Raw genomic sequence first — 11,022 nt, forward strand, 5'->3', positions numbered from 1 at the left:
GCGTTGCTGTGGATTCTGGGGAGGAAACTTAGTCTGCGTGTTTGCTGTCTGGGAATTTCTGAGAATATTTTTTCATCTCTTGGTCTCTGTGTTTGTGTGGTGGAGTGGCGGTCCCGTGAGCAGCTGGGGGGTGGGGTCCCGGGCCTACCATGGGACCCCACCCTCTGACATCACCCTCACATTATTGTATCAGGGCTGGCTGACCAATAAGCTGCGGTTTGCTATTATAATGGGTGGGTCCTGACCTTGTGCTAAGTGGGGGGGGGGGGGGGGGGGGGAGCCAGCAGCGGGAAGAGTGAGAGGGGAGAGAGAGCCTGCAGGGCAGGTGAGTTCCCCAAGGGCAGGGCTCTCCAGCTGGGCCCTGTCCAATCCCAGTCCCAGCTCCCTCAACCCTAAGCCCACGCCAGGGGCCACTGGCCTGTCCGCCCCTTGCATTGGGACCTGTCCCAGGATCCCCCTCTCCTCTACCCAGGCCATGCCCTGGGATGGGTTAAGGGGACAGGGCACAGGAGGGACTGGGTATAGCCTGGGGGAAATGCCCCCACCTGGGCTGGGGGATCAGACCTGGAGGGAACAATGGAATAAGGACGGTCTTCTGTAGGAGGTTGGGTGCGGCTGGGGACAGGGGCAGCCGAGGAGAGAAGGGGGAGGCAAAGACGTGTGGTTGAAGGGAGAGCAGCTCTTCAGAGGGACCTGGGTTTGAGTCCCGGCTGTGCCTCTGAGCGGGGACATCCCTTGTCTGGTCTGAGCCTCAGTCCGTCTCCGTCCGATGGAGACAGTGGTCCCTGACCTGAGCGTCTCTCCCAGGGTTCTCTGAAGAGTCTTAGTCAATGAGGAAGTGTATTTTAGAGGCGATGGACAAGAAGAGCGTGTGACTGGGAAGAGGGAGGCCAGGGAAACTCCAGGGTGAGGAGGATGGGGTCACAGGAGAGACCATCATGACGGGCTCTGCGAGGTGGGAGGGGACTTGGCTTTGCAAGGCCTGCCAAACAGGGCTGGGTGTTTAATGAGACGCCCGGTGTGGGGGGGCACCACCTCCCGTGCCCGGCTGCACCCGAGAATGTCTTCAAAGATGGCCTAGAGAAAGACAGATGATGAGGCTCACGATGGTCACAGCAGCCCTGTGAGGTGGGCAAGGTTATCTTCCATGGTGCAGATGCTGCAGGTGAGGCTCAGAGAGGGCAGGGACGTCACACAGCTCAGAATATTAATAATGATCAGAACAATGACGGTGATGCGGATAACGCAGACCACCTGCTCTGGGTCGGGCACTATTTTATTTTATTATATTTTTTGGCCACACCTCGAGGCTTTTGGAATCTCAGTTCCCCGACCAGGGATCGAACCCTGGCCCCCTGCAGTGGACGCTCGTAGTCCTAACCACTGGACCACGAGGGAATTCCCCGGGCACTGTTTTAAGTGCTTTATATGTATGAACTCATTTCATTTTCAACAGCCCTAGGAGGTGGTTTGCTACTATGATCGTTATGATCCTCATGTGTAAGATGAGGAACGTGAGGCAGAGCTAAGGAACTTGCCCCAAATCTCTCAGTCAGTATGTGGTTGGCCCCGGATTGGATCCCAGGCAGTGTGGCTCCAGGGTCTGGGTCCCCTTGGCCATCACTTCACACTGCTTCCGATCACAGTAGAAGCAGCAGGAGAACAGCTGCTCTCTTTGCCTGGTCGGCAGGAGCTGAGCTGAAGCCCCTTCCGTTGCAGGTCTGGCTAAGTAAATTTCGGGGCTCAGTGCAAAATGAAAATGCAGGGCCCCTGCTTCAAAGAGTTATAATTTTCATCAGTGTCATCAGAGTATTAAGCAAAGAGCTGGGCCTTTTAAGCGTGGAGCCCCGTGTGACTGCATGTGTCTCAAGCTGCCCATGAAACGGTCCGAGTTCCTAGGTTATCCCCAAGACTCTTCAGCCCCTCAGTAGGCAGGTCAGTCATTACACCCATTAAGCGGAGAAACAAACAGGCTCAGAGAGGTGCCTCGTTTTGCCCCAGGCCACACAGCAAGTTAGTGGCAGAGATGGGATGGGAACCTGGGCCTACCAAACTCCAAAGCCCCCTACCTCGTGTCCAAAACGTACCCCGGGTTTTTGAGAAGGAGAGGGTTGCGGGGCTCCAGAGGGACTCCCCTTATATCCTCGGTGTGTCTCTCTCCCTGCCCCACGCCAAGGCCCGGGAGGCGTGAACGGCTCCCTTCTCCCCGCTCCCCCGCAGACGCCGAGACTCTCCCCCAGCCCCCGCGCCCTCTGAACCGCCGGTCACCATGGCTACTGCGAAGTTGCCAGCGGTGCCCGCGGAGGAGGAGAACACCATCCTCATGGCCAAGGAAGAGCTGGAGGCCCTGCGCACCGCCTTCGAGTCGGGCGACATCCCCCAGGCCGCCTCCTGCCTCCGGGAGTTGCTGGCCTCTTTCGAGAGCACCCGGCTGGAGGTGGGCGTCACAGGCGAGTCCGGGGAGGCAAGTCGTCCCTCATTAATGCCCTCCGTGGCCTGGGCGCCGAGGACCCCGGCGCGGCCCTCACTGGCGTCATAGAGACCACAATGCAGCCCTCGCCCTACCCGCACCCGCAGTTGCCAGACGTGACCCTGTGGGACCTGCCGGGGGCCGGCTCTCCAGGCTGCCCGGCCGACAAGTACCTGAAGCAGGTGGACTTCGGCCGCTATGATTTCTTCCTGCTGGTCTCGCCCCGCCGCTGCGGCGCCGTGGAGACCCGCCTGGCCTCCGAGATCCTGCGCCTGGGCAAACAGTTCTACTTCGTGCGCACGCGCACCCAGCGACCCTCGGGCTTCAGCGAGGCGGCGGCCCTGCAGGAGGTCCGCGAGCACTGCGCCGAGCGGCTGCGTGGGGCCGGCGTGAACGACCTGCGCGTCTTCCTCGTGTCCAACCTCTCGCCCGCGCGCCACGACTTCCCGCTGCTCGTGTCCGCCTGGGAGCACGATCTGCCCGCGCCCTGTCGCCAGGCCGGCCTGCTGTCGCTGCCCGACGTCTCGCTGGAGGCCCTGCGGAAGAAGACGGACATGCTCCAGGAGCAGGTGCTCAAGACGGCCCTGGTGTTGGGCGTCATCCAGGCTCTGCCCGGGCCCGGCCGGCGGCCGCTACGACAATGCGCTGCTCGTCCGCGGCTACCACCGCAGCTTCGGCCTGGACGACGACTCGCTAGCCAAGCTGGCCGAGCAGGTGGGCAAACAGGCAGGCGATCTGCGCTCGGACATCCTCTCCCCGCTGGCTAACGAGGTCTCGCCCGAGACTGTCCTGCGGCTCTACTCCCAGTCGTCCGACGGTGCCATGAGGGAGGCCGGGGCCTTTGAGAAGGGCATCCCCCTGCTCGGAACGCTGGTGGCCGGGGGGCATCAGCTTCAGCACCGTCTACACCATGCTCCGGGGCTGCCTCAACGAGATGGCCGAGGATGCCCAGCAGGTCCGCATCAAGGCCTTGGAGGAGGAGGGGTCCCAGCCTGAGGTCAGCCTGCAGGCGGCTGGTGACAACGGCGTGGAAAAGTGGGGATCCGGGGAGGGGAGCGGCGAGGAAGACCCGCTCTCGACCTGCCAGAAGCTCGGCCTCCTCCTCAAGTACATTCTCCACAGCTGGAAGAAGCGAGATGTCGGAAGACAAATGAAAGTGCGGCCCCCAACCCCCTGCCTCACCCACAAACCAAGCCTTATCGAAACCTACCAGACAAAAAAGGCTGAAAATGAGAGCTGCAGTTGCTAAGGGGCGGGGTGTGGAGGGCTGAGGGTGGCAGGTGGGCCCAAGTCCAGGTCCCGAACCTGGGATAGGAACTGACCTTGGGAGGGAGAGGTTCAAGGTATGGACGGGGGGCGGGGGGTCAGGGCTCTTTAACAGTCTCTCTCTCCCTGGTCCCCAAGTGACCATGAGGGATTTGGGGGCGACAGGACAGCCCGGCCTGGATCCAGGACAGGAGCCCACTGTCACCTTGGGTGGGTGGCCGAGTGGGCACTGGGGCCTGCAATCTCATGTCCCTTTCTGAGAACCCCAGAGTCCCAAAGGCCTGCTCTGGTGGGAGAGGGGCGGCCAACGCGTGCCCGGGATCGGCACGATGGTGCCTAGCAACTGGGTTAAACAGAGGAGGGGGAGATGGGACATCCTGGGCCAGCCCTGCTGCCTGTGAGTGATGGTGGGGGGGTGGGTGGCAGGGAGAGGGGAGGCCAGGTGGCCACGGGGAACCGTGGGGAACCTGGGGGAACAGAATGAGAGCGGAGGTGGTGAGAGGGCAGGTGGGCAATTCTGTAAGCATGCAAAGAGGGAAGAGGCAGGGGTGCAACCGGCCACCTAGAACGAGTCTCGTTTCAGAAATATGGTGAGTGGGTCCGCGTGTGGATGTGTGTGGCGGTGAGCTTGCTGGTGTATCTGTGATTGGGAGGAATCTTGGTACGTCTCTGTGATTTGGATGCTGTGGTCTAAGATGGTGAATAGTTGGCTGAGACTGGGGTTCCGGGTCTGTGTGTGCGTGGCTGCGTGGCTGGGCGCAGATGTTGGGGATGATGCTGAAAGGCCACGGGTCTGACAGGGAGGGCGCCTGTTGGGATTTCTGCGCGAGGCTTTGAACGACAGAGGGTGTGTAACGCACTGAGTGACGGTATTAGCCTGGCCCAGGAGACCCTGGGAACCCAACTGGTTGGCACATCCTCTGGCTCTGTGCTTGGCTTTTTGGCTGGATGCAGAAGGGAACCTGACACCCTTATCTGCTCAAGCCAAAACTCACATGCCGAGTCAAGGGTCATGCATGTTCAAAAACGGACCACCAGACTGGGGGCCTTGGACAGGACAGGGGTTGCCCCAAGAGCATCTGTGGGCTTGGATGAGGGTCAGGGAAAGGTGGGATTTAGGTGCAGAGAAGGGCGAGTTTCCAGGAATTCAGAAGGCAGCTCTGGTGCTGTGAAGGTGGCCTCACTAATACTCCCTGAGGGTGTTCCAGGACCTGGTGATGGTTCTAGCCTCATCTGGGGGCCTCAAACTACCCCTGACTCTGGGAAACAGACTAACAGGGTCCACTTTTACCTGGAGGGTTAATGGCGGTGCCAATTTTCTTTGCTGAAGAGCTCTGTGCTTTGCAAAAGATTCCCCTCTTCCCAGAAGGCCTCCCATTGGCTCTGCATGGACTACTTGGGGTTCATGTGGACCTTTTGGCACCAAAGGAGGTGCGAGGGACCATGGTAGGTTCCCTTAGATGCACAAGAAAGAAGGTCCCTTCCAAATCCATTTTCAAAAACACAGCCCACATCCCTATACCTGTGGACCCTCAGACATCATCCTAAGCACAGGACTCACCAACCCCAAGTGGCTGAGATGGAAAGGTCAGGCCTGCTCTCACTACGCTGGGCCTAAGGTTAAGAGAGACAGCCTGGGTGACTTTTGTCTCCTGCTTCCAACTGGTGGCCTCATCCTATCCCTTCTGCCTCCATCTTTCCCTTTCCCACCTCCCATCTCAACCCCCAGCCCCTGTTCCAGCTGAGGCCTCCCCCTCCACACCTAGGTCCTGCCCCAGCCCCTCACCTTGTCTCCCAGGCCCCAGTCTCATGCACCGTAAGGCCACGGAGGGTTCGTTTTCAAATTATTTTTATTATTTATTTATTTATTGGCCACGCCACATGGCTTGCAGGATCTTAGTTCCCCAACCAGGGATCGAACCCAGGCCCTCGGCAGTGAAAGTGCGGAGTCCTAACCACTGGACCGTCAGGGTTTTCCCAGGAGGGCTCTTTCTAAGGTCCACCTCGGACCCCTCCCTTCCCTGCTCAGAACCCTTCCATGGCTACCCACAGATAAAGATCAAGCCCAGCCCGATGTTCCAAGCCCTTCCCAAGCTGGCCTCTTCCTGAACCTCGCCAGCAGTAAGACCCCGAGTCTTCCTAGAAAAGCAGAGCTGGGAGGGCTCGGAGGAGTCATCTCTCCACTCCACAGGTGAGGAAACTGACACCACCCCCCCTCACAGAGGGGAAAATGAAGGCTCCAGAGGGGATATGGCTTGCCCCATGTCACCCCACAAGTCCCTGGCACGGCTGGGATTAGACGCCGTCACGCAATCCCAGGATGTGAACGTGGCTGCCCCGTCCATCACACCGGTGAGGCCTCGGAGGCCTAGAGGCAGGACGGGGCTTGCTTAGGTGTGCCCTGTGGCTCCCGAGCACATGCACGTACTCAGGAGCCAGGCAACGAGGATGAGTAATGTTTCCACAAATGCACTAGACCCGTCTGTTTTGCTAGTGCTGGAAATGCAGCACTCTTGGCACGTACTGAGGGCTTAGCTGTGCAAAGATTTGTGGGGGGAGGTTGTATGGCTAAAGGATCAGAGGGAGCTGGCCCATATCCTGGTTCTGGTGCAGGCTGTAAGACATTTAGCAAGGGACCTTTATCTCCCTGAGCCTCAGTTTTCTGCTCTGTAGAATGGGCACTTGATGAAATCATGTATATGGTTAGAACAGTGGCTGGCCCAGAGTAAACATCAAATAAACCTGATCTATGATTACCAGCAATGACGAAGATTCCAGCTCTTAATCACTGCCCTTTATGGTTGATCCCAGTGCCTGGTGCATGGTAAATGCCCCCCAAATTTAAGACTTTGAATTCCAGGACCAAAAGATTTCAGCCCCATTCCCGATATCCCCAGGAATCAGCTGGAGGCCTTGGGCAAGTGATCTATCGTCTCAGTGCCAAATGTGGAGAGGAAGGGAGGGAATCTTTTCTGGCTGTTTTGAGGATTTGATGAGATACTCCAGGAGGAGAAGCTGGTGGTGATGAATAAATGCGAACTTAAATAAAGCACTTAGCACCGGGCCTGGCATCTTGTAACACGCTCAGTGCTATTACTGGTGATGCCGCAAATACTTCAGGCAAGCTGAGGGAAGTAGAGAAGGGAGGGCAACTCAGAGTGAAAATACTCCCTTACCTGTCCTGTCCAAGGTCATCAAGTCCTGAAGACGGAGAGCTGGGGGTCAGGTAGCCCATGGCAAGCAAAGTCTTCCAATCATGCCTCAGCCAGTCCAAGATACTGGAGCTCTCGCAGGGCACCAGGGCTCTGAAGGAGGCGGGGGACCCGCCAGCAGTAGCTGCCACGTTACAATCTACGCTTCATCCTCTGGAGAACGTCGGGCTGGACATTGGTGTTACCGGGGGAACGGACTCAGGCAAGTCGACCTTTGTCAACGCCATCCAGGGGCTGGGGGGGCGAGGACCCCCACCTCGGCCTGCACGGGCGTGGTGGAAATGACCGTGGACCCCACGCCATACCCGCATCCCAAGTACCCCAACATCGTCATCTGGGACCTGCTGGGCATAGGCGCACACGCCTTCCGGGCTGACAAATACCTCCAGCGGGCGCTGCTGGGCCGGTACGACTTCTTCCTCATCGTTACGTTGGAGAGCTTCGCCGCTGACCATGCCCAGCTGGCCCTTGAGATCCGGGGCGGCGGGGCGAGCGCTTCTACCGCATCCACTCCAAGGTGGATGTGGACGTCGCCGCCTCGTGCAGCCGCCGCCTCAGCTCCTTCTCGGAGGAGAGGGTGCTCATCCAGCCTCGGAACGACTGTGTGCGGAGGCTGGAGGGTGAGGGGCAGGCTCTGGAGGGCTGGATTCGCTCTGGGTTTTTTTGGCCGAGCGTCTTGCGGGATCTTAATTCCCCAACCAGGGATTGAACCCGGGCCCTTGGCAGTGAAAGCAGAGTCCTAACCACAGGACTGCCAGGAAATTCCTATCTATTTCCTTATTTATTTTTTTAATTTTTATTTATTTTGGGGGGGGCTGGATTCTTGAGGGCTTGCCTCCCCCTTCCCCTTCATCTTCCCACCGAGGCCCACAGTGGGGTGAGGGGTCGCCCAGGGTCACATGGCCCCCATGGTGAAATGCTGCTTACAGCTGCCATTTCAGTCACCTGTGATGGAGACCAGTCACTTGCATTAAGGAAAAAAAAGGGTAGGTACTGGCTTATGTATTGGCCAAGTTAGAGCAGTGCAAATGCTATCCGCCCGTGCCCAGGCGGATGCTGGCAACGCGTCGCGGCCGGCAGCTATTTCTTGAGGGCTCACCAGCGGCCACGGACCACCTTCAGCAGCTCAGTTCACCACCATGCCATCCCTAGGAGGTAGGTTACAAGCACCCCTTGGTTTTACAGGTAAGTACAGGAAAGTCCAGAGAGGTCTGGTAACTAGCCTGATGCCACACAGGGCGTAGGGAGCGAGGCTGGGATCTGAACTCAGGCAGCCTAGCTCCAGGGCTGACGGTCTTAAGCCACATGCTGTGTAGACCCAGCCTGCACCCAGGCAGCTCTCAGGACAGCTGGGTCGGCTTGGCGCGGGGACCCACTGAAAGTGCTTTTGTCTCCTGCAGCGGAGGGCCTCAAGGACCCCAAAGTCTTCCTGCTGTCCATGTTTGAACTGGGCGAGTACGCCTTCCGCCTGCTGGAGGAGTCGATGGTGAGGGGCCTGGAGAGCCACAAGCGGCACACGTTCTTGGTGGCCCTGCCCAACGAACGCCTCCGAGCCCATGCTGGAGCGGAAGGCGGCCTCGCTACGGCAGCACATCTGGCTGGTGGCCATGGTGGCCTGCGGGGCCAACCCGAGTCCCGTGCCGGGCGTGCCGGCAGTGGCCTGTGACCTGTACACACACGCTCACCCACTCCCTGGAGGGCTACCGCCGCAGCTTCAGCTTGGACGAGGACTCCCTCGTCAGGCTGGCGGAGCAGATGGGCCGGCCCGTGCACAAGATCCTGGAGGCGCTACAGGGCCCGAAGACCAAGACCACCGAGGCGCTGGTGGCGGAACTGCTGGGCCAGGCCTCCGGGGATGCCTCGGCGTTCAGCCAGGAGCCCCTCAACGTGCCCATCCTGGGCTCCCTGGCCGCCTGCGGACTCTCCTTCGCCACTGTTTACCGATGCTCCGCACCTCCCTGGATGTGGACACCTAGAGCGTGCTGGTTGAGGCCTCCCTCGACAACCCCGAACACAAGCTTCCAGATAAATCCAGTCAAGGATCCCAGCCCTGAGCCTGGGCCAGCTGGAGGTGGCAGTGAGGGGCTGGGAGCACGCAGGCTCCATCTGTGCCCAGGCTGGGTGGCACTGGGGGACGGGAAGGAACTCAGCAGCAGCTCTCCTGGCTGCGCCTGTGTGCTCTCGTGCTTCTGTGCTCTGGGTCTCACACTCTCGCTGGCATTGCCCCCACCTTCCCTACTCTGGTGAACCCACACACCAACCAGCACTGCCCTGGGAAGCAAGGGGAGGGAACAGCACACGGGAGTGCTAAGTTCTGATAAGGCAGAGAAGAGCCAGCTGTCAGGCTGGAGAGAGTGGCCAGAAAGCTGTCCCCGCAGATCGGCACGGCGGCAAAGGATGCAGAAGCATTTCCATAAGAGGGCAGTGAACAGCTCTCAAGGGCCTGCGGGGTCATGAAGGGAGGTTCCCGCCTAAGGTCTCAGCCAGTGGTGGCAGGGCCAGAGCCTGCCCTGGGCCTCGTACCTCCCAGACCTGGGGTCTGCAGACTCCCCACTTCTGGCCAGACCTTCTCTGGCCTGACTGCTTTCTTTACTGACCCCTACTCTACCCTCTTCAGCTGTGCTTTTATTCTCAAAAGACCCCGGGATTCCCATGACCTGGACACCAGGACTGTATACAGGGTATGTCAGAGGGCAGGGGGAAGCCAGGGAGACCAAAGTGGCATGGGGGGTGGTGGACTGACCAGATCAGCTGGTTGGACTGGAACCAACTGCTTTACTGAAGGGTGGAGTGGTATGATTTGAGGGCCAGGACTAGTTTGGGATTAGGGTGTGGTGAACAGACCAATCTGGAGACATACTTTGGGAAACACTAAACTAGGATGATATACCATATTTAACTGAGCAGGTGAGGATAGGTACTACATTGAACTGTATGGTGTACTTAATTGAGGGTAGGTTCTGGATTAAAGGGAGGGACCATTTCTCAGCAAGAGCAGTTGAGGTTTAGAGAGGAAGGAAGCCACCATGTGTAAGGGTAACATCATGTGTAAGGATAACATATGAGTATTTGAACAAGGGTAGAACCTGTTTTGACTAAGGGGAAGTACAGTTGGCCCTCTGTATCCGAGGGTTCCACATCCGTGGATTCAACCAACCTTGGATTGAAAATATTTGAAAAAAAAATTCCACAAAGTTCCAAAAAGTAAAACTTGACTTTTCCAAGTGCTGGCAACTATCTATATACCATTTACGTTGTATTTACAACTATTTACACAGCACTGACTGGTGGATTAGGCTTTTTTGTTTGTTTGTTTGTTTTTGCGGGTACGCGGGCCTCTCACTGTCCTGGCCTCTCCCGTTGTGGAGCACAGGCTGCAGACGCGCAGGCTCAGTGGCCATGGCTCACGGGCCCAGCCGCTCCACGGCATGTGGGATCTTCCCGGACCGGGGCACGAACCCGCGTCCCCTGCATCGGCAGGCGGACTCTCAACCACTGCGCCACCAGGGAAGCCCAGCAGGTGGATTCTTAACCACTGCGCCACCAGGGAAGCCCATGGATTAGGTTTTTTAACCAGTCTAGAAGATGACTTACAGTAGATGGAAGGATGTGCGTAGGTTACATGCAAATACTGTGCTGTTTAATATACGGGACTTGAGCATCTAAGGATTTTGGTATCTACGGGGGGTCCTGGAACCAATCCCTTGTGGATACCGAGTGACAGTATACTATATTGACTAATTGTATTTAACTAAGGACGTGTTCTATTTTTTAACGAATTGAGTTAGGCATTGCATTTAACTAGGCATTTCACCAAAGGGAAGGCACCGTCTTCAAGTGAGCAGAAAACGAGGGCCCTGTACCTTCCTCTCCATGGCACACAGAGACAGGAGGCTTGATATCACCCCAGGAAATAGAATACCCCTTTCTAGAGGCTTCCTCCATAGCAAAGACTGGTCTTTAACTACCCCTGGCAACTCTCTGACCTACAGTGGATGTGCCCACGGGAAGTTCATTCAGGCTCCAATGGGAGGCCATGGCTAACCTGCCCCCAAGGGCTGGGACCCAGAACTG

The 11,022-nt window shown here is 57.9% G+C and overlaps 1 protein-coding gene and 1 pseudogene across 1 annotated transcript; both read left to right on the plus strand.

Annotated features, from left to right (window-relative positions):
- The first annotated feature begins 268 nt into the window (after positions 1–268).
- Positions 269–3,690, plus strand: LOC101318359 (interferon-inducible GTPase 5). Its single transcript, XM_019932910.3, is given in 6 exon segments — positions 269–325; positions 2,177–2,459; positions 2,462–3,092; positions 3,094–3,331; positions 3,333–3,350; positions 3,352–3,690. Coding segments are annotated over 5 exon segments (1,350 nt in total). The 5' UTR covers positions 269–325; positions 2,177–2,269; the 3' UTR covers positions 3,625–3,690.
- Positions 3,691–5,788: 2,098 nt separating this feature from the next.
- Positions 5,789–9,020, plus strand: LOC101318658 (interferon-inducible GTPase 5-like; annotated as a pseudogene).
- The last annotated feature ends 2,002 nt before the right edge of the window (positions 9,021–11,022 follow it).

The sequence above is a fragment of the Tursiops truncatus genome, chromosome 19 (assembly GCF_011762595.2).
Source record: "Tursiops truncatus isolate mTurTru1 chromosome 19, mTurTru1.mat.Y, whole genome shotgun sequence".
NCBI lineage: Eukaryota > Metazoa > Chordata > Mammalia > Artiodactyla > Delphinidae > Tursiops > Tursiops truncatus.